We start from the raw sequence: 21,580 nt of genomic DNA on the forward strand, positions 1-21,580 counted from the left end.
GCTCATGTTTTTCCGAACTTTCAAAATCCTTTTCCAGAGAGCTAAAAAGTTGGAGCTACATCTTGACTTCCATATGCACTCAGACCTCCTATTTCATTCAGTGGGTCCTAGGGTTTTGATTTGCACACAATGTTTTGGATATGAATGATTAACTGTTGCAACATAAATAAATAAAATCTTTAGAAAGCATGTAGTGGGGATAGTCTCATTTCAGGTCACTGTTGTTGTGGTTATTTATTTGTATTGCGGTATGGCCTACCGGCCACTACCTCATTGTGCTAGGCACTGTACATACATAAAAAAATGCCAGCCCCTACCCCAAATAGCTTACAATGTAACTGTAAGACAAAAGACAACCAGTAGATACAACAAACGTGGGGGTGGAGAGCACAAGGTTAGAGTGAGATGATTATGATCAGTGTGGCAAGCAGCAGTCACAGCCCACCCGCTGCCTGAGTTTTGTCAGACGCATGCATGCAGCTCCTGTTCATGTGTCCCAGAAGCTAGAATATGAGCCTTGCTCTTTAAATTCAATAAAAAGCTTGGAGTAAAACATGCACCCCTCAACACTTTCCCTTTATTGACCCCCAAATGCCTTTCTTTTTAAGTAAACAAATTAAATATTTAGGGCCAGATTCACTCCCCAGCTAGCATGAAGAGCATTTTGCCAGGGAAGGGCAGATTTATTTGTATGTCTCGGACTGCATCCCTCCAGCAGAGCTAAGTAAGCATATCTCTAGGTCAGCCTGGCTCAGCCTTCTCCTGCATCTGTCCCACCCAATAGCACTGAGAACAACCTGCAGATTTAGGGCCTGATCCAAAACCCACTGAAGCCAATTGGAAGACTCCCATTCAATTCAATGGGCTTGGGACCAGGCCCATACTCTGGGGTGGGGTTTAGTTACAACCATGAATAAGAACCTCTGTGTAGAGTTTGCCTAAGATGTTTAAGAGTGACTAGTGATGTCAGGTGCTTCAGTTTTTGGATGACCACCTCCAGCAATGACAAACAGCATATTCTGTCGGGATCAGACAATCTTGTAGAGATTACACCCAACTTTTTTACCTAAACTTTAGCTGATTATTACCAGCAGATGCTGTTGTCAGTTACATGGAGCTATAATTTGAAATATAAAGCTATTGTTAAAGCCTGTCTTTTCCACTCAGATTGAAAAATAAAATTACCCATTGCAAGTGTCATAAAAACATTTTCAAAAGCATAAATAGGGGAGACAAGACTCTTTAAAGAATAATTACGGCACTCGGTGATTTCACAGTATTCCCAGGCTTTCCTTGGGTCTGTCGTATAGCACCAAGGACCATTAATATCTCCGTCAGGATTCCTGCAATACTGTAATAAATACAGAAATGAACAAACAAACAGTAAAGCCCTGAATATTAAGAAGGGAATTAAAAAGTCAATTGATTTATGTTTTTATAATAATATAAAACTAAACGTTGGATTTTTCCCCCCAGACAATATTTCACTGTTTTGTTGATAATCATTTATTCTCATTGCAATAAAATCCTTTGTTTTCTTTTTCTCAAAACGGTTCGATGAATTAAGTGAAATGTCATGAAAATAAAACTGACACAACTTTCTTCAACCAGGCAAGTCACAAGTAGCAGAGCCAGCCTGAATCTCTGATTGATCCTATGGACTCAAGAGTACAACAAACATAAGATGGGATTTTCCTAGGGCGCTCAGTGCTGGCCTAACTCTGTTCCCACTGAAGTCAGAGTGATTAAGCCAATGCTAAGCATATTGCCAAAGCCCACTTTGTTTTCAAGATCTTGAGGAGATGCCAAAGAGCATCTTTCCGAGGTTTGCAAAGGACCCCGTATGTCATGGGGCCAGGCAGCTACAGTGGAAGCTTCTCCTACATAGCTTGCCAATGCACATCAATCCCAACCTGCTTAAATACCGCAGTGCTAAGAAATGTCTAAATGTTTCCTCCCCTCTCCACCATTTGTCTCAGTTGTGAGCTGCCCCCTGAGAAGACTGCCAAATATGCTGAATTCTCTTGTGGGTTTTTTGGTGAATAAACATACCCAGTGGAACAGGATGAGGTCACCAATATCATTAGCATATGTTTATTTACACAGGCTTTTCCCTGAGTTAATACTTAGGAGGGAGGGAATTGCTTTGCATGTGGGGTGGGAGCTAGGGTCTTTTCTATTGGGAAGAAGAAGACAAGGTCAACAAGGACAACAAGAAGAAGGTCAAGGAAAGTGTGGGCCCCTTAGTGAATAAGGGAGGCAACCTAGTGACAGAGGATGTGGAAAAAGCGAATGTACTCAATGCTTTTTTTTGCCTCTGACTTCATGAACAGGGTCAGCTCCAAGACTACTACACTGGGAAGCACAGTATGGGGAGGAGGTGACCAGCCCTCGGTGGAGAAAGAAGTGGTTCAGGGCTATTTAGAAAAGCTGGATGAGCGCTGCATCTGAGGGTGCTAAAGGAGTTGGCTGATGTGATTGCAGAGCCATTGGCCATTACCTTTGAAAACTCATGGCGATCGAGGGAAGTCCCGGACAATTGGAAAAAGGCTAATGTAGTGCCCATCTATAAAAAAGGAAAGAAGGAGGATCCTGGGAACTACAGGCCAGTCAGCCTCACCTCAGTCCCTGGAAAAATTATGGAGCAGGTCCTCAAGGAATCAATTCTGAAGCACTTAGAGGAGAGGAGAGGAAAGTGATCAGGAACAATCAGCATGGATTCACCAAGGGCAAGTCATCCCTGACTAACCTAATTGCCTTCTATGATGAGATAACTGGCTCTGTGGATGAGGGGAAAGCAGTGGACATGTTATTCCTTGACTTTAGCAAAGTTTTTGATACGGTCTCCCACAGTGTTCTTGCCAGCAAGTTAAAGAAGTATGGGCTGGATGAATGGGACTATAAGGTGGATAGAAAGCTGGCTAGATCGTCGGGCTCAACGGATAGTGATCAATGGCTCCATGTCTAGCTGACAGCCAGTATCAAGAGGAGTGCTCCAAGGGTCAGTCCTGGGGCCAGTTTTGTTCAATATCTTCATTAATGATCTGGAGGATGGCATGGATTGCACCCTCAGCAAGTTTGCAGATGACACTAAACTGGGAGGAGTGGTACATATGCTGGAGGGTAGGGATAGGATACAGAGGGACCTAGACAAATTAGAGGATTGGGCCAAAAGAAATCTGATGAGGTTCAACAAGGACAAGTGCAGAGTCCTGCACTTAGGACGGAAGAATCCCATGCACTGCTACAGACTGGGGACCAAATGGCTAGGCAGCAGTTCTGCAGAAAAGGACCTAGGGCTCACAGTGGACGAGAAGCTGGATATGAGTCAACAGTGTGCCCTTGTTGCCAAGAAGGCTAACGGCATTTGGGGCTATATAAGTAGGAGCATTGCCAGGTGATCGAGGGACATGATCATTCCCCTCTATTCGGCGTTGGCGAGGCCTCATCTGGAGTACTGTGTCCAGTTTTGGACCCCACACTCCAAGAAGGATGTGGAAAAATTGGAAAGAGTCCAGTGGAGGGCAACAAAAATGATTAGGGGGCTGGAGCACATGAGTTATGAGGAGAGGCTGAGGGAACTGGGATTGTTCAGTCTGCAGAAGAGAAGAATGAGGGGGGATTTGATAGCTGCTTTCAGCTACCTAAAAGAGAGTTCCAAAGAGGATGGATTTAGACTGTTCTCAGTGGTACCAGAGGACAGAAGGAGGAGTAATGGTCTCAAGTTGCAGTGGAGGAGGTTTAGGTTGGATATTAGGAAAAACTTTTTCACTAGGAGGGTGGTAAAGCACTGGAATGGGTTACCTAGGGAGGTTGTGGAATCTCCTTCCTTAGAGGTTTTTAAGGTCAGGCTTGAGAAAGCCCTGGCTGGGATGATTTAGTTGGGGATTGGTCCTGCCTTGAGCAGGGACTTGGACCAGATGATCTCCTGAGGTCCCTCCCAACCCTGATATTCTATGATTCTATGAAGGTGCTGTGGAGTAAGATGTAATTGATTTTATTTGCACTCAGAATTTTATCTCAATGCATTTTATCATTTTAAAAAAGAACTATGTCAAACAGGCTCTTGCCCCAATTTCAGCCTAGTGCATTAACCAGTTGTGCCACCTAGCCACATCTTAGGGGCAAATCCTTCTCCCGGGGCTCAATCTGAAATTCTGGGCCAGGTGCTGGAGATTTGTGCAGGTGGTAGGAAGGGGAATGAATCTTCCTCCAACGAATCTCCCTCCAAGAAATGACCACAGCATAGCCCATGTGATTCCCTCTCTGAGGAATACACATTTTATATCATATTAGTGAATTATGTTTGGATGCATCCGTTAACCTTTCCCAAAATCAACCCCCACTCAAGTGCAAAGGACAGTTCTGATAAATACGCCCTAATTTCAGTTCATGAAAGAAAAGCACTTCTGTTGTTAGATTACAAACATAACAAAAACAAACAAACAGGGCCTGATCCTGCAAAAGCGTACTCATGCAAGTAGACTTTACTGGTACTTGCAGATCCATTAATGTCAAGGGGACTATCAAAGCTGCCAAGATTTGGGTTTCTCCAGGTGCATCATTTCTCATGGATGAACGAGAGTGCAGAATTCCATCTCCAAAGGTTCCAAAATCAGGAGATTTCTTTTAAAAGATATTGTTGTCAGTTTTTAGAGTAACAGCTGTGTTAGTCTGTATTCGCAAAAAGAAAAGGAGTACTTGTGGCACCTTAGAGACTAACCAATTTATTTGAGCATAAGCTTTCGTGAGCTACAGCTCACTTCATCGGATGCATACTGTGGAAACTGCAGAAGACATTATATACACAGAGACCATGAAACAATACCTCCTCCCACCCCACTCTCCTGCTGGTAATAGCTTATCTAAAGTGATCACTCTCCTTACAATGTGTATGATAAACAAGGCATGAAAAACCTCCTAAGCTTATCTTTACCAGCTTAGGTCAAAACTTCCCCAAGGTACAAAATATTCCACCCTTTGTCCTTGGATTGGCCGCTACCACCACCAAACAAATACTGGTTACTGGGGAAGAGCTGTTTGGAAATGTCTTTCCCCCCAAATACTTCCCAACACTTGCACCCCCCCTTTCCTGGGAAATGTTGGATAAAAAGCCTCACCAATTTGCATAGGTGACCACAGACCCAAACCCTTGGATCTGAGAACAATGAAAAAGCATTCAGTTTTCTTACAAGAAGACTTTTAATAGAAATAGAAGTAAAGAAATCACCTCTGTAAAATCAGGATGGTAGATACCTTACAGGGTAATTAGATTCAAAACATAGAGAATCCCTCTAGGCAAAAACTTAAGTTACAAAAAAGATTCACAGACAGAAATAGTTATTCTATTCAGCACAATTCTTTTCTCAGCCATTTAAAGAAATCATAATCTAACACGTACCTAGCTAGATTACTTACTAAAAGTTCTAAGACTCCATTCCTGGTCTATCCCCAGCAGAAACAGCACATAGACAGACAGAGACCCTTTGTTTCTCTCCCTCCTCCTAGCTTTTGAAAGTATCTTGTCTCCTCATTGGTCATTTTGGTCAGGTGCCAGCGAGGTTACCTTTAGCTTCTTAACCCTTTACAGGTGAGAGGAGTTTTTCCTCTGGCCAGGAGGGATTTTAAAGGGGTTTACCCTTCCCTTTATATTTATGACACGCCCCCCAAATCTCAGCTAGGGTGAAACACTGTCTGGGATTTCTTCCTGGAGCTCTAGGAAAAACAGAGTTAATAAGACACATGCATCTCTAAATATACTACCAAGTACATAAAGACTAACAATATTTTCTACATCTCAAGGATGATTTTAACCAGTTGATTCCGGGAAACTTTCACGGGAGAGTGCATCAGCCACTTTGTTAGACGCTCCTGAGATGTGTTGGATGTCGAAATCAAAATCTTGGAGAGCTAAACTCCACCGAAGAAGTTTTTTGCTATTTTCTTTGACGGTGTGAAGCCACTTCAGTGCAGCATGGTCGGTTTGCAGGTGGAAACGCCGTCCCCAAAGATATGGGCGTAGCTTTTCCAGAGCGTAGACAATGGCGTAACATTCTTTTTCAGTGACTGACCAGTTGCTTTCCCTCTCAGACAGTTTTTTGCTGAGAAACACTACACGGTGGAATTCTTGATCAGGTCCTTTCTGCATTAAAGCTGCTCCCACACCCCGCTTGGACGCATCTGTGGATACTAGGAACGGTTTGTCAAAGTCTGGGGCCCTTAGTACAGGGTCAGACATGAGTGTCGCTTTAAGCTTGTTAAAGGCCTTCTGACACTTTTCGGTCCACTGAACAGCATTTGGCTTTTTCTTTTTGGTTAGGTCTGTCAGTGGGGCGGCGATTTGGCTGTATTGCGGTACAAATCATCTGTAATAACCAGCCAAACCTAAGAAAGATTGAACCTGTTTCTTTGACTTTGGAACAGGCCACTTTTGGATAGCATCCACTTTGGCCTGTAGGGGGCTGATAGTTCCGTGACCCACCTGGTGTCAAGGTAAGTCACTCTGTTTAGGCCTATTTGACACTTCTTAGCCTTAACAGTTAGTCCTGCCTCCCTTATGTGCTCAAGGGCTTTTTGTAGATGTTCCAGGTGGTCTGCCCAGGAATCCGAAAATATGGCCACATCATCAAGCTAGGCGACTGCATATTCTCCTAATCCCGCTAGGAGACCATCTACAAGTCTTTGGAAGGTGGCGGGTGCATTTCGCAGCCCGAAAGGGAGTACGTTAAATTCATACAGCCCGAGATGTGTGGTGAAGGCTGACCTTTCCTTGGCAGATTCATCTAGCGGTACCTGCCAGTACCCCTTGGTTAAGTCCAAGGTAGAGATGAACTGGGCCCGTCCCAGTTTCTCTAATAGTTCATCTGTGCGTGGCATTGGATAGTTGTCTGGGCGAGTTACAGCATTTAGCTTACGGTAGTCCATGCAAAAATGTATTTCCCCATCTGGTTTGGGAACTAGAACCACTGGAGATGCCCACGCACTTCCAGAGGGGTGGATTACACCCATCTGTAACATATCCTGGATCTCTCATTCTATAGCAGTTTTAGCTTGAGGAGACACTCGGTAAGGTTGGACCCTAATTGGGTGAGCATTACCTGTGTCAATGGAGTGGTATGCCCGTTCAGTCAGGCCTGGGGTGGCTGAGAACGTTGGCGCGTAGGTAGTGCACAGCTCCTTGATCTGCTGTCGCTGCATACGCCCAAGGGTCATGGAGAGGTTCACCTCTTCCACACCACCAGCACATTTCCCTTCGTAGTAGACACCTTCGGGCCACTCAGCGTCGTCTCCTTCCTGGGCTATAAACTGACAAACCTTTAATTCTCTGGAATAAAAGGGCTTTAGAGAATTAATATGGTACACCTTAGGCTTTCAGTTGGAGGTGGGGAATGAGATAATTAACAGCTCCCAGGCGCTCCTGGACCGTGAATCGCCCTTCCCACGATGCTTCCATTTTATGGGCCTGGAGCGCCTTTAAGACCATGACCTGGTCCCCTACTTTGAAGGAACGCTCTCTGGCATGTTTATCATACCAGGCTTTTTGCTCTTTTTGAGCATCCTGTAAGTTTTCTTTAGCAAGGGCTAAAGAGGTTCGGAGGGTGTTTTGTAGGTTGGTTACAAAGTCCAGAATGTTAGTTCCTGGAGAAGGTGTAAATCCCTCCCATTGCTGCTTCACCAACTGCAATGGGCCCTTAACCTCACGGCCATATACAAGTTCAAATGGGGAAAACCCTAAACTGGGGTGTGGTACAGCTCTGTAGGCAAAGAGCAACTGCTGCAATGCTAGGTCCCAATCATTGGAGTGCTCACTTACGAATTTACGTATCATGGCCCCCAAAGTTCCATTAAACTTCTCCACCATGCCATTTGTTTGATGGTGGTAAGGAGTGGCAACCAAGTGATTTACCCCATGAGCTTCCCAAAGGTTTTCCATAGTTCCTGCCAGGAAATTAGTCCCTGCATCTGTGAGGATGTCGGAGGGCCAACCTACCCTGGAAAAAATGTCTGCTAGTGCCTGGCACACACTTTTAGCCCTGGTGTTGCTTAGAGCTATTGCTTCCGGCCATCGGGTGGCAAAATCCATGAAAGTCAGTATGTACTGCTTTCCTCTGGGTGTCTTTTTCGGAAAAGGACCCAGAATAGCCACAGCTACTTGCTGAAATGGAACTTCAATGATGGGGAGTGGCTGGAGAGGGGCTTTGACCTGGTCTTGGGGTTTTCCCACTCTTTGGCACACCTCACAAGACAGGACATAGGTAGAAACATCCTTGCCCATTCCCTCCCAGTGGAATGACCCCCCCAAACGGTCTTTGGTCCTGTTCACCTCAGCATGGCCACTAGGGTGATCATGGGCTAAGCTCAAGAGCTTGGCCTGGTATTTAGTTGGAACTACCAACTGTCTCTGAGGATGCCAGTCTTCCTGGTGTCCACCAGAAAGAGTTTCCTTGTATAAAAGTCCTCTTTCTACAACAAACCTGGATCGATTAAAAGAGCTGAGAGACGGTGGGTTGCTCCGTGCCGCTGTCCAAGCTCTCTGGAGGCTTTCATCTGCTTCCTGTTCAGTCTGGAACTGTTCCCTTGATGTTGGAGACATCAGTTCCTCATGGGATTGTGGACCTAGGCTTGGTCTCTCTGGAAGCGATGTAGGGGATGGGGCTGTTTCCATTGACTGTGAACCACTCTCCACTGGTACACTATGTTGGGATTCAGGCTCCGGCTGAGCCTCTTGTATAGGGTTATGGGCTGCTGCCAGTTCAGGTTCGGTGGGGCCCTTTGGTGTTGAGGTTGCAAGTACTGGATTCAGTGCTGGCAATGGGTCTGGTGTTGGTTGTTCGGCTGGTTCCGGGTCTGGGATTGGTTCCATCTGGGTCTCTGGGACTGGATCCTCTACTGCTGTTGCAGACATTGGCCTGGGGTCTGGGTCCATCACCTCTGACCGGGTCCTGATAGAAGTTTCCGGAACAGAGCTAGGCCTCACGGCTTGTTTAGCCTGGCTGCAGGTGACCATTCCCACCCTCTTGGCCTGCTTCACATGATTGGCCAAGTCTTCCCCCAACAGCATGGGAATGGAATAATCATCATAGACTGCAAAAGTCCACGTTCCTGACCAGCCCTTGTACTGGACAGGCAACTTGGCTGTAGGCAAATTGAAAGAGTTGGACTTGAAGGGTTGAATCGTCACTTGGATCTCTGGGTTGATTAAATTGGGGTCCACTAAGGAAGCATGGATAGCTGACACTTGTGCTCTGGTGTCCCTCCACGCGGTGACCTTTTTCCCGCCCACACTCACAGTTTCCCTCCGCTCCAAGGGTATCTGGGAGGTATCTGGGCCTGTGGACCTCTGGTGTGATTCCGGTGCAATGAACTGTAATCTGTTGTGGTTCTTGGGGCAGTTGGCCTTTACATGCCCCAGCTCATTACATTTAAAACATCGTCCAGCTGACGGGTCACTGGGGTGAGGTGGGTTGCTGGAGAATGGGGTGGTGGGACGATAAGGGGTCTGGAGGGTTCTTTGGGAGGTAGGTGGGGCCTTGGGCGGCCCCCGGTAATAGGGTGTGGTCTGGGGTTGTCCCTTCTGGTCTCTGCTCCGACTGTGACCAGTTTTCTTCTTCTCTGCCACCTCCACTCATCTGGCTCCAATCTCTCCTGCCTCAATTACAGTTTTGGGCTTCCCATCTAGGATGTATCTTTCTATTTCCTCAGGAACCCCCTCTAAGAATTGTTCCATTTGCATTAGGAAGGGCAAATTTACTGGAGATTCAACACTTGCTCCTGATATCCAGGCATCCCAATGTTTCACAATGTGGTAGGCATGTCGGGTAAATGACACGTCTGGTTTCCACCTTAGGGGTCTGAACCTCCGACGAGATTGCTCGGGTGTTATCCCCATTCCGACTCTCGCCTTGGATTTAAACAGTTCATACTTGTTCATGTGTTCTTTAGGCATTTCAGCTGCCACCTCAGCTAAGGGTCCACTGAGCTGCGGCCTCAGCTCTACCATGTATTGGTCAGTAGAGATGTTGTACCCAAGGCAGGCCCTTTCGAAGTTTTCTAGGAAGGCCTCAGTATCATCGCCTGCCTTGTAGGTGGGGAACTTTCTGGGATGGGAAGTGGTACTTGGAGAAGGATTGCTAAGGTTTGTTGGGATATTTTGCTGAGCCTTTATCTTCTCTATCTCCTCCACATACTTCCTCTCTTTTTCCTTCTCCTCCAGTTCTTTGTCCCTTGCTTCCATAGCTCTCCTCTGAGCAGCCGCTTGGTGTTGTTCTGCCTCTTTCACTGCCTCTTTCGCTGCCTCCCTTTCTTGTTCCTTCTCCTCCTTCTTCAGCCGCATGAGTTCTATCTGTCTTTCATGTTCCCTTTGTCTTTCCTCAGCCTGAAATCTGGCTAATTCCAGCTTCTGTCGAGCCATGGATTTTGTCATTCTAACCTCTCTGTTTTTAACTAATTTTACACCCGAGGTTTAGAAATAAACAAACAAAACTTGGCTGTAAAATTTTGCTGTGCTGGAATAGAATACCTATTCTCTGATAGTGATTGTCAGCCTACAGAAAAAGACAATTCCCTTGTCTCTGCTCTGGGCCCAAATCAAAGCAAAAAACCTCCAACTACTTGGAAACCTGCTTACCAGCAGCCCAAAGGAAAAAAAAATTTCCTTTTTAAATTTGTGCTCCTTGTAAAAAATCAAAATCCAAAAAAAAAATCCCTGCCACTTTTGTCTCCAGGCAAATGGGTAGAACACCCCCCCCCCCCATTTACTTTTAGGGGAAAAAAAAACTCTGGGTTGGAAGACTGTGAATTTCCCTGCAGGAGTTAAGTACCCTGCCTCCAGGCAAAGAAAACCTGCAATTCACAAAGATTATCCCCTTTTGTCTCTGCTTGGCCACAAAGCAGAGAAAAAACAAGCTGCTTTCAGTTTCAGCTGCTTTCTGGACTTCCTTTCCAAAGGAAAAAAAAATTTCCTTTTTAAAATCTGTATTTCTAGTTCAAAAAATCTCAACTGGATCTCAAAATGATTTCAGGTTAATCCCACCACTATGCCACCATGTCAAGGTTCCTTCCCCACTCTGAACGCTAGGGTACAGATGTGGGGACCTGCATGAAAAACCTCCTAAGCTTATCTTTACCAGCTTAGGTCAAAACTTCCCCAAGGTACAAAATATTCCACCCTTTGTCCTTGGATTGGCCGCTACCACCACCAAACAAATACTGGTTACTGGGGAAGAGCTGTCTGGAAACGTCTTTCCCCCCAAAATACTTCCCAAAACCTTGCCCCCCACTTCCTGGACAAGGTTTGGTAAAAAGCCTCACCAAGTTGCCTAGGTGACTACAGACCCAGACCCTTGGATCTTAAGAACAATGAACAATCCTCCCAACACTTGCACCCCCCCTTTCCGATGAAGTGAGCTGTAGCTCACGAAAGTTTATGCTCAAATAAATTGGTTAGTCTCTAAGGTGCCACAAGTACTCCTTTTCTTTCCGCGAATACAGACTAACACGGCTGTTACTCTGAAACCTATGATAATCAAGGTGGGCCATTTCCAGCACAAATCCAGGTTTTCTCACCCTCCGCCCCCCCCATACACAAACTCACTCTCCTGCTGGTAATAGCCCATCCAAAGTGACCACTCTCTTTACAATGTGTATGAAAAACAAGGTGGGCCATTTCCAGCACAAATCCAGGTTTTCTCACCTGGATTTGTGCTGGAAATGGCCCACGTTGTTTTTCATACACATTGTAAGGAGAGTGGTCACTTTGGATAAGCTATTACCAGCAGGAGAGTGAGTTTGTGTATGGGGGGGCGGAGGGTGAGAAAACCTGGATTTGTGCTGGAAATGGCCCAACTTGATTATCATACACATTGTAAGGAGAGTGATCACTTTAGATAAGCTATTAGCAGCAGGAGAGTGGGGTGGGAGGAGGTATTGTTTCATGGTCTCTGTGTATATAATGTCTTCTGCAGTTTCCACAGTATGCATCCGATGAAGTGAGCTGTAGCTCATGAAAGCTCATGCTCAAATAAATTGGTTAGTCTCTAAGGTGCCACAAGTACTCCTTTTCTTTTTGTTGTCAGTGTTTCTTTTGAATTCTGAACTTCCCCCTGGATATGTACCAGTTAAAATGTTGCCAGCTCTCTCACAGGGACTGTCCTTAAATTACATAACGCATTAGAGGATGGGTTGGTCCTCAGTTGTCATGTTTGTTTCGGTGTTCCGTGGGGTTGTGGGTCTTGAAAAAATCTCCAAACAACGTGTTACATAATTTATAGGCAGCCCCAAATGTGCAGAGCACAGTGAGCTGGCCCCAGCTGCAGGAGTTCTCGCAGGCTGGAATCTCTACACCCTCAAGCAGCTTCTTCCTGGATGCCAACATTCTAACTCTCAACCCCACCAGCTCAGCAATTACTTAGGCACCTCCTAATCCCCACATCAGTTTTGCTGCCATACAGCCCCACATCTGCCCAAAGCCCAATAAATTATGCACCCCCAGTCCTCCACATCGCCCCCTCACATCTCAGAGCACCTCTGCTTCTCCTGCAGCTCCACAGGTTCTTCATCCCCCCCTTCCCATACGAGGTGTTGAAGGGTGCAGAGGGGAAGGGGGAGAAAGAGAGCAGATGGACCCATTGCTCCCAGGATGGGAGGAGGAGGAGGGAGCAGAGCCATCCTGAGCTCTGCTGGGCTTTTTCTGCTCTCTCCTCCTGTGAAAATGGTGTCAGCTACTCCTTTTGTCCTCTTGGTTTACCCCAAAACTTTCCTCAGCTCCTATGGGAAGGGAGAGCACAGCCCTGCTCCACCACAGGAGGCAGGGAAGTGGGGCAGGCAGCCAATCAGAGGGAGTTTATTCCCCAGTGGGGTTTGGAGGCTGGAGTTTCTCACATCATTGGGAGTCTGGTTCCAGCGGAGGCCAAAACCACATTACTGAGGATGACATTGGGGGAATTGGCGATGCTAAGAGTGCACCCCATCTCCCACATACACCCTGCCTCAAGCTATGGTAGGGATAGGATATGGAACCACACAAAACTCAGCAGCTGTTGGGTACAGGGGGGAGTGTCAGGGTAGCTAGAGGCGCGCTGGGGTAGGAGAGTGTCTGTGTCCTGGGATGGATCATAGATGCTGTCTAGAGGGGTGTTTGAGGAGTGTGCTGTGGCTGGAGAAGCCTGGAGCCAATCTTGTGTCCTCCCCTTCTGTCCCTGCTGCTGCTACCACAAACTGCTCCTTCCAGCAGGGGAGGCTACCTGCAGATATGTTTACTTGAATAAGAGATTTACATGATCGGGTTCATAGTTTGTCCTGAGAAAAGTAAAGTAAAGTAAGAAGAGTTCTTCAGTGATCCACAAACATGGCAGAACGGAAAGAATGACTGCTCAACGGCAGGAAGTATTGTCAGAACTGCTGCTTACGTTTTTCTCCAGCCCTGCCCGTGGATGAGTCACTGGCGTGAAATACTCATGGCTGTGAGGTTTCTGAGAATTCCATTCTTGACAAGTCTTGCCACTTGCGGTGGTTGTTATTGTGCCACGATAGTCTTTACCATTGCCAAGTACACAGTCTGCAACCAGGAGAGAAAATAAGAGGGTGATTCTTTGCTGTGTATCACTGGGCCAAATTCAGAGGTTATGTACTTTTGGTACTTACATGCCCTGTGGTGTAGCAGAAAAATAAACTAGCAGGATGGTATAAGAACGTATAAGATAGCGTAGGCTAGGATTATTGCTGGAGATGGGCAAAATACTGATAATGAAAATGTTGTTTGTTTTTTTGTCAAAATGTGTGTTGGGAATTCACAAAACGTGTGAATTTAGAGCAATTTTATGAAATTCCAATTTTATTTCATAAAATGTCAGGCTAAATATCTTCTACAATCGGATCGGGAAAAAACAATTGAAAAAGCTCCCATTACACCAAGTTCCTTCCTTGGTTGGTGTCACCAGGGCTTTCTCAGCAGAGCTGCAGGTTTCAGAGTTAACAATTAATGAAGATGAATGGGGCAGTTCCAACTTCTGAGCAACGGTTTCAGGCTCTCTAAAAACTTACACAGACATCATGCATCACTTCAAGATGTGGCCCCAGTGTAACCTTTTCCTGGCAGCCTTTAGTGTTAGAATATTTTTTAAAGAAAAGGTTAGATACAGATGACCTCACATGAATCTAAGAGCCAGGGCCTCAGGCATGTGTCTGAAGCACCAATGCGTAAAGGCTTGATGCTGCAAGTTGTTAAGCGTTGGCTTCAATGGGACTGTTCACATGCTTAAAGTTAAGTACGTACTTAAGCATTCTGATGGATGGAAGCCATATTAAACGCTATAAGTCTTTTACATAATGATTATATTTTGCTGGTTACCTGTTTGGGTGGGTGTTGTTGTATGAAGGGTTGATGCCATCGTTGTCCGAGGGGGCTTTGGTAAAGACAATTGTACATTGCCACACCGCCTCAGATTGCAGTATTCCCATCTCACAGTAGGATCAATGGTGTAACACCAGGGGCTTCTATCACCATCTGGGTTTCTGCAATAGTTCTGCTTCAAGTCCCTAGAAATGTAAACACAGTGTGTTCTTATTCATGCTACGGCACTGAAAGAGTTTACGGGAACCTCCTATAAAAACACGGTATGCATGTAGACACTAAAGAAATTGTGTATTGTGATACAGCAGGGCCAGGGAGTAGTGGGAGAGGGGAAATATATAAGCCCTAGGTTAATTAAGGCATGGTTCCCTGTAGACTAGGGAGGGTTGCTACAGGTTAATTGGAGCACCTGTAGTAAATTAAGGCCCTGTCAGGAACCTAATAAACCCCCCTGCTTCAGGCAGTCAGGGGGTATGAGGAAGGAGAGAGGACTGGAGTTTGGAGGTGTGTTGCTGAGATTTGAAAGACTAGCGAACTGAAGGAAGGGAGACCCTGCCTCAGCATGGCAGGAAGACTCCCTCCCCCAACGTCAAGGACGGAGAGTAACCCTACACAAGGGGGAAGAGGGTAAGAAACCTGCAGGGGTTGACAAGGGCTGGGGCTCAGAGTGAGGAGCAAACCCAGACCCCTCCCCCGCTTCCCTCCTCTACCACCTTCCTGGGCCACCAACAGGGCCCTTGGTGCCCCAAGAGCAGGGGCAAGGGGTAGCGTCTTAGCCCCCTGCCAAGAAAAGCATGGGACCTACCATACCAACATTGGCCATTTTGTCACAATATATTTATTTAACATAGATAGCAGAAATTCTATTGCCACCATGTCAAAAGAAAACATCCTTTATGGCTATTATATCAGCAGAGGGCTGAAGTTCATATTGACATCATAACTGGTAACAATCCTTTTTTATGCATGAGGAAACATAAAACAACATTTGCAGAATTTAAGCCAAAAGCTATACCAATATCATGATTTGCTGAGTAATGACTGGTGTCATAATATTATCTTTAATAAAAGACAAATAACTGTATACAATAGTAGAAAATTAATGGGCGATATTGTAGAAAATGTGGATTCCACAGTATTAGGCTTCCACCGCAATTTTGACAGCAGGAGCCCCACCATGCATGGCGCTGACAACAGGAGCCCTGGCTGCCCCAGCCCACTCTCAGCCGTGGGCCCGCTGCTCTCAGCTCCGGGCGGCTAACAGTGGAAAATCACAGAAAAGAAATAATGGACTTTATTACCACAAATAATAAGGTCCATTATTGCTGGTCTGCAATTTTTCCACGGCTTGCCTGCAACTCTGCCACAACTTTTTGACAATCATCCTGCAGTTCAAGTAGGGCCTTAGCAATTATGTATTAATAAATATTCAAACAGATCCAGAGCTTTTGGTGGCAGGGTGGGGAGGGGGGGAGAGGATGGGTGGGGTTGCTTTTAGAAATCAAAATGAAGGATTTTTTGAAATAAAAAATAAGAAAATACCAGGCCCTTCCCTCTAAGTTCTTATGGTCTAAGGCTCAGCAAACATTTTTGCATGTGAATAACTTTTTGTGTAAGAATAGTCCCACTGAATTTATTGGGACAACTCCCATGCATATGGGTTTGCAATGCTGGGGCATAAAATAGAGACACATAAAGAACATGAAGGAGGATGAAATGGATATGAAAAAGAGGGATGGGGGTTTGATGAAAAGAATGTGGGCCATATAATATGTCGTTTGCTCGTCATATAAATACTGGTACATTTAATCAGAGACTGAGGTGTGGCAAGAGAGGAGAAGCAGATAGCAGAGGAGTGGAGAAAAGGAGGACTTGTGGCACCTTAGAGACTAACCCATTTATTAGAGCAGAGAAATGGAGGACACTGCGGAAAGTAAGGCCACAGAAGTGGATATTGAGCAGATATTTAAAAGTGGAGAAGGGAGATGCGTGGCTCACAGGAAAAAAGGGTGCACTTCCAGGCACAGGCAGCAGCATGAAAAATGGCACAAGACGCCAGACTTGGAGGAGGAGGCAAAAGGAGCAGCCAGTTGGTCAAGGTGCAGATGACAAAGTGGTTGCAACAGATGAGATGACATGTAAGCAGGGTTTCAGCTAGGAGTTACGTTGAAAGAGACAGGGACTCCAGGAAAGGCCTTGAGAAGACAACAACATGGTTAGAGAGCTGTGACAGGATGATTATTTAAGCTTCTGTATTTTGGACAGACTAAAGAAGGCAGAAGTGAGTATTAAGAAGCCCAGTGAGTTGCTATTTACATTGATCCCACCACCCCTCATTTCAATTTGTCAATCCAAGATGGGTTTCCTCGTTATTTATTTACTATGCATAAGAGAGACCAGCATATTTTTAAATGCCTATACGCAAATGCAAGGAGTATGGGGAATAAACAGAATAACTGAATCATAGAATCATAGAATATCAGGGTTGGAAGGGACCTCAGGAGGTCATCTAGTCCAACCCCCTGCTTAAAAGCAGGGCCCATACCCAATTAAATCATCCCAGCCAGGGCTTTGTCAAGCCTGACCTTAAAAACTTCTAAGGAAGGAGATTCCACCACCTCCCTAGGCAACGCATTCCAGTGTTTCACCACCCTCCTAGTGAAAAAGTTTTTCCTAATATCCAACCTAAACCTCCCCCACTGCAACTTGAGACCATTACTCCTTGTTCTGTCCTCTTCCACCACTGAGAATAGTCTAGAACCATCCTCTCTGGAACCACCTCTCAGGTAGTTGAAAGCAGTTATCAAATCCCCCCTCATTCTTCTCTTCTGCAGACTAAACAATCCCAGTTCCCTCAGCCTCTCCTCATAAGTCATGTGTTCCAGACCCCTAATCATTTTTGTTGCCCTTCGCTGGACTCTTTCCAAATTATCCACATCCTTCTTGTAGTGTGGGGCCCAAAACTGGACACAGTACTCCAGATGAGGCCTCACCAATGTCGAATAGAGGGGAACGATCACGTCCCTCGATCTGCTCGCTATGCTTATATATCCCAAAATGCCACTGGCCTTCTTGGCAACAAGGGCACACTGCTGACTCATATCCAGCTTCTCGTCCACTGTCACCCCTAGGTCCTTCTCTGCAGAACTGCTGCCTAGCCATTCGGTCCCTAGTCTGTAGCTGTGCATTGGGTTCTTCCGTCCTAAGTGCAGGACCCTGCACTTATCCTTATTGAACCTCATCAGATTTCTTTTGGCCCAATCCTCCAATTTGTCTAGGTCCCTCTGTATCCTATCCCTGCCCTCCAGCGTATCTACCACTCCTCCCAGTTTAGTATCATCCGCAAATTTACTGAGAGTGCAATCCACACCATCCTCCAGATCATTTATGAAGATATTGAACAAAACCGGCCCCAGGACTGACCCTTGGGGCACTCCACTTGACACCGGCTGCCAACTAGACATGGAGCCATTGATCACTACCCGTTGAGCCTGACAATCTAGCCAACTTTCTACCCACCTTATAGTGCATTCATCCAGCCCATACTTCTTTAACTTGCTGACAAGAAGTGTTAGTACATAAAGTAAATTATTACTTAACTGGCAACACAGAGATTTTGTGGCACAAGTCTCATGACTGGAATATTTGTATAGAGGGGTATAGCTTATTCAAGAAGGGAAGCCAAAATAAAAAGGGAGGAGGGGTTGCATTATACATCCATAATATATACACTGGTTCTGAGGTCCAGATGGAAGTAAGAGCCAGACCAGTTGAAAGTCTCTGGGTAAAGATAAAAGGGGAAAAATAAGGGTGATGTCATGGCAGGGGTCTACTACAGTCCACTTAATCAGGAAAAGGAGGTGGATGAGGCATTTCTAGAACAAAAAACAGAAATGTCCAAAACACAAGAACTGGTAGTAATGGAGGCTTTAATCACCCGGGCATCTATTGGAAAAGTAATACGGCAGAATACAAAATTTTTAGTAAGTTCTTGGAATGTATCAGGGACAACCTTTTATTTCAGAAAGTGAAGGAAGTAACCATGGGAACAGACATTTTAGATTTGATTCTGACCAACAGGGAGGAATTGATAGTGAATCTGAAGGCAGAAGGCAATTTGGGTGAAAGTGACCATGAAGCGATAGCTCTCATGATTATAGGGAAGGAAAGGAGTGAGAAGCAGAAAAAGAACAAAGGACTTAGAAAAAAGCAAACTTAGAGAACTGGTAGGTATGTGGGGGGGGAGCAGTAGATGTGATATATTATTTTAATAAGTCTTTTGACACAGTCCCATAGGACATTCTCATAAGCAAATTAGGGAAATAAGGTCTAAATAAAATTATGATAAGATGGATGCACAACTGGTTGAGAGACCCTACTCAATGAGTAGGTTTGCTACTGAATGGTTTGCTATTAAACTGGGAGAGAATATCTAGTGGGGTCCTACAGGGATCAGTCCTGGGTCTGGTACTACACAATATTTTCATTAATGACTTGGATAATGGAGTGGAGAATATGCTTATAAAATCTGCAGATGACGCTAAACTGGGAGGGTTTTACAAGCACTTTGAAGGACAGGATTCAAATCCAAAATGACCTTGACAAATTAGAGAATTTGTCTGAAATCAACAAGATGAAATTCAATAAAAACAAGTGCAAAGTACTTCCTTTAGGAAGGAAAAATGCACAACTACAAAATGGGGAATAACTGGCTAGATGGTAGTTCTACTGAAAAGGTTTGGGGGTGATGGATCACAAACTGAATATGAGACAACAATATGATGTAGTTGTAAAAAAGGCTAATATAATATATAACTGTTCCCAGAGAGTAGTTATCAGTGGTTCACAGTTAAGTTGGAAGGGCATATCAAGTGGGGTCCCACAGGAATCAGTTCTGGATCCAGTTCTGTTCAATATCTTTATCAATGATTTAGATAATGGCATAGAGAGTACACTTATAACATTTGTGGACGAGACCAAGCTGGGAGGAGTTTGCTAGTGCTTTGGAGGACAAGATTAAAATTCAAAATGATTTGGATAAACTGGAGAAATGATCTGAAGCAAATAGGAAGAAATTCAATAAGGACAAATGCAATGTACTCCACTTAGGAAGGAACAATCAGTTGCACACATACAAAATGGGAAATGACTGCCTAGGAAGGAGTACTGCAGAAAGGGATGTAGGGGCCATAGTGGATCACAAGCTAAATATGAGTCACCAGTGTAACACTGTTGCAAAAAAAAGCAAACATCATTCTGGGATGTACTAGCAGGAGTGTTATAAGCAAGACACGATAAGTAATTGTTCTGCTCTACTCCACATTGATTAGATCTCAATTGGAGTAGTGTGTCCAGTTCTGGGTGCCATATTTCAGGAAAGATGTGGACAAACTGGAGAAAGTCCAGAGAAGAGCAACAAAAATGATTAAAGGTCTAGAAAACATGACCTATGAGGGAAGAATGAAAAAACTGGGTTTGTTTAGTCTGGAGACGAGAAGCCTGAGAGGGAACATATCAGTTTTCAAGTACATAAAACGTTGTTGCAAGGAAGAGAGAGATAAATTGTTCTTCTTAACTGCTGAGGATAGGACAAGAAGCAAGGGGCTTAAATTGTAGCAAGGGAGGTTTAAGTTGAACATTAGGCAAAACTTCTTAACTATCAGGGTAGTTAAGCGCTATATATAATATTCCCAACCCCCATCTCCTAATTATGACTACAGCAGTCACAAAATACATATAACTTAGCAATACTATACATATTCCTGAGCAGTATGTATTGCAACATTATTTGTGTCCATATAAGTAATTTCCATTTTCTTAGATTCTCCCATACACTGTTCTGAAGCAGGTTTAAAGGCAGCTGTCAGATTCTCAAATACATAACACAGTGCATATTTCTATGACCTACAGTGTGGATCTGATGGCAGAATTTGGCCATAAGTCTGATTCTTGGAATATTTATGACAACTCTTAATTTCTTTAAGAGCAATTTTAAAAGACTCTATACAGTACTTACATTTAGCCCAGAATTTAAATTTTGTGAAAACAAGTTTTTTTAAAATCTTAGACCAATATAAATGTTTCATTGGTTTACAAAATAATAATGAAAGATGTTATTTTAAATGAAATACATCCTCTTCCAGTGTTTGAAACCACTGCAGTATTAAGATCCTGAAAGTGAAGCTGGCTTAGCTGATTTTCATTGTCCAAGTGGGAGAAACTAAAACAATTAAACAAAGACCTAAAATAACAACAACTGAATTGGATTTTAAAATTCTATCTCTCAAGGCACTCTTAGTAAATTGGTAAAGAAATTTGTTTGCAATGTGAATTTTAACTTGACAGTGTCCCTTTACGTGGATGGCACAATTAACAGATTTCTGGACAATGCCTACACTGCTTTTGTGATAGTGGTCGAAGTAAACATACGCATTTGGATATGCCTCTGGGGTTTTTGTGTGTTTGTGCGGAGACATTGATCTCCATGCTTGGCATTTCTTTCCTGAGACAGTCATCGAAGCTGTGCCACGGTAACTCAGGCCAGTGCCTCGAAAGCAATCCTCAATGACTGGACCCTGGTGAAGCACAATTGCATCTGTAATGAACAATAAAAAGCAGTGCTTTAAAGGTGAATTTTACTTTGATAAACGAGCACAGAAAAAACAAAACAAACAAATAAAAGCAATAAACAAACAAGTCAGAGTGATTAGCCTGCCTGTCACAGATACCTTCTTATGACAAGATCTCATTCAGAAGGGGCATTTTAATGGGTTACCTTCATGAGTCAGATGCTGTTCCTTAGATGCAATCTCAGTTTCAATTTTGTGTTTATGGGCATACTTGGATTAGAGAATCACAAAGTTCAGAATTCAGAGTAGCAGCCGTGTTAGTCTGTATTCGCAAAAAGAAAAGGAGTACTTGTGGCACCTTAGAGACTAACAAATTTATTTGAGCATAAGCTTTCGTGAGCTACAGCTCACTTCATCGGATGCATTCAGTCTCCCCATTGTATTTTCCACTGATTGCATCCGATGAAGTGAGCTTTAGCTCATGAAAGCTTATGCTCAAATAAATTTGTTAGTCTCTAAGGTGCCACAAGTACTCTTTTTCTTTTTGTGAAAGTTCAGAATGTGGATCCAAAGTTGTGCTTTTATATCAGATGTATTTCTAGTGACCTTGCATTGGGATGATTTCCCTTTGTTTGTACTGAAAGAGTTTGGGGTTGTTAGT

The 21,580-nt window shown here is 44.4% G+C and overlaps 1 protein-coding gene across 1 annotated transcript in view; it reads right to left on the reverse strand.

Annotated features, from left to right (window-relative positions):
- LOC140908803 (plasminogen) overlaps window positions 1-21,580 on the reverse strand; it is a 58,957-nt gene that overhangs the window by 16,679 nt on the left and 20,698 nt on the right. Inside the window, exons 10-13 of the mRNA XM_073336675.1 lie at window positions 20,780-20,945; window positions 14,348-14,535; window positions 13,407-13,555; window positions 1,258-1,351 (exon numbers count right to left, since the gene is read on the reverse strand). Coding sequence (XP_073192776.1) covers window positions 1,258-1,351; window positions 13,407-13,555; window positions 14,348-14,535; window positions 20,780-20,945 — 597 coding nt within the window. The remainder of the gene's footprint in view (window positions 1-1,257; window positions 1,352-13,406; window positions 13,556-14,347; window positions 14,536-20,779; window positions 20,946-21,580) is intronic.

The sequence above is a fragment of the Lepidochelys kempii genome, chromosome 3 (genome assembly GCF_965140285.1).
Source record: "Lepidochelys kempii isolate rLepKem1 chromosome 3, rLepKem1.hap1, whole genome shotgun sequence".
Taxonomy (NCBI): domain Eukaryota; kingdom Metazoa; phylum Chordata; order Testudines; family Cheloniidae; genus Lepidochelys; species Lepidochelys kempii.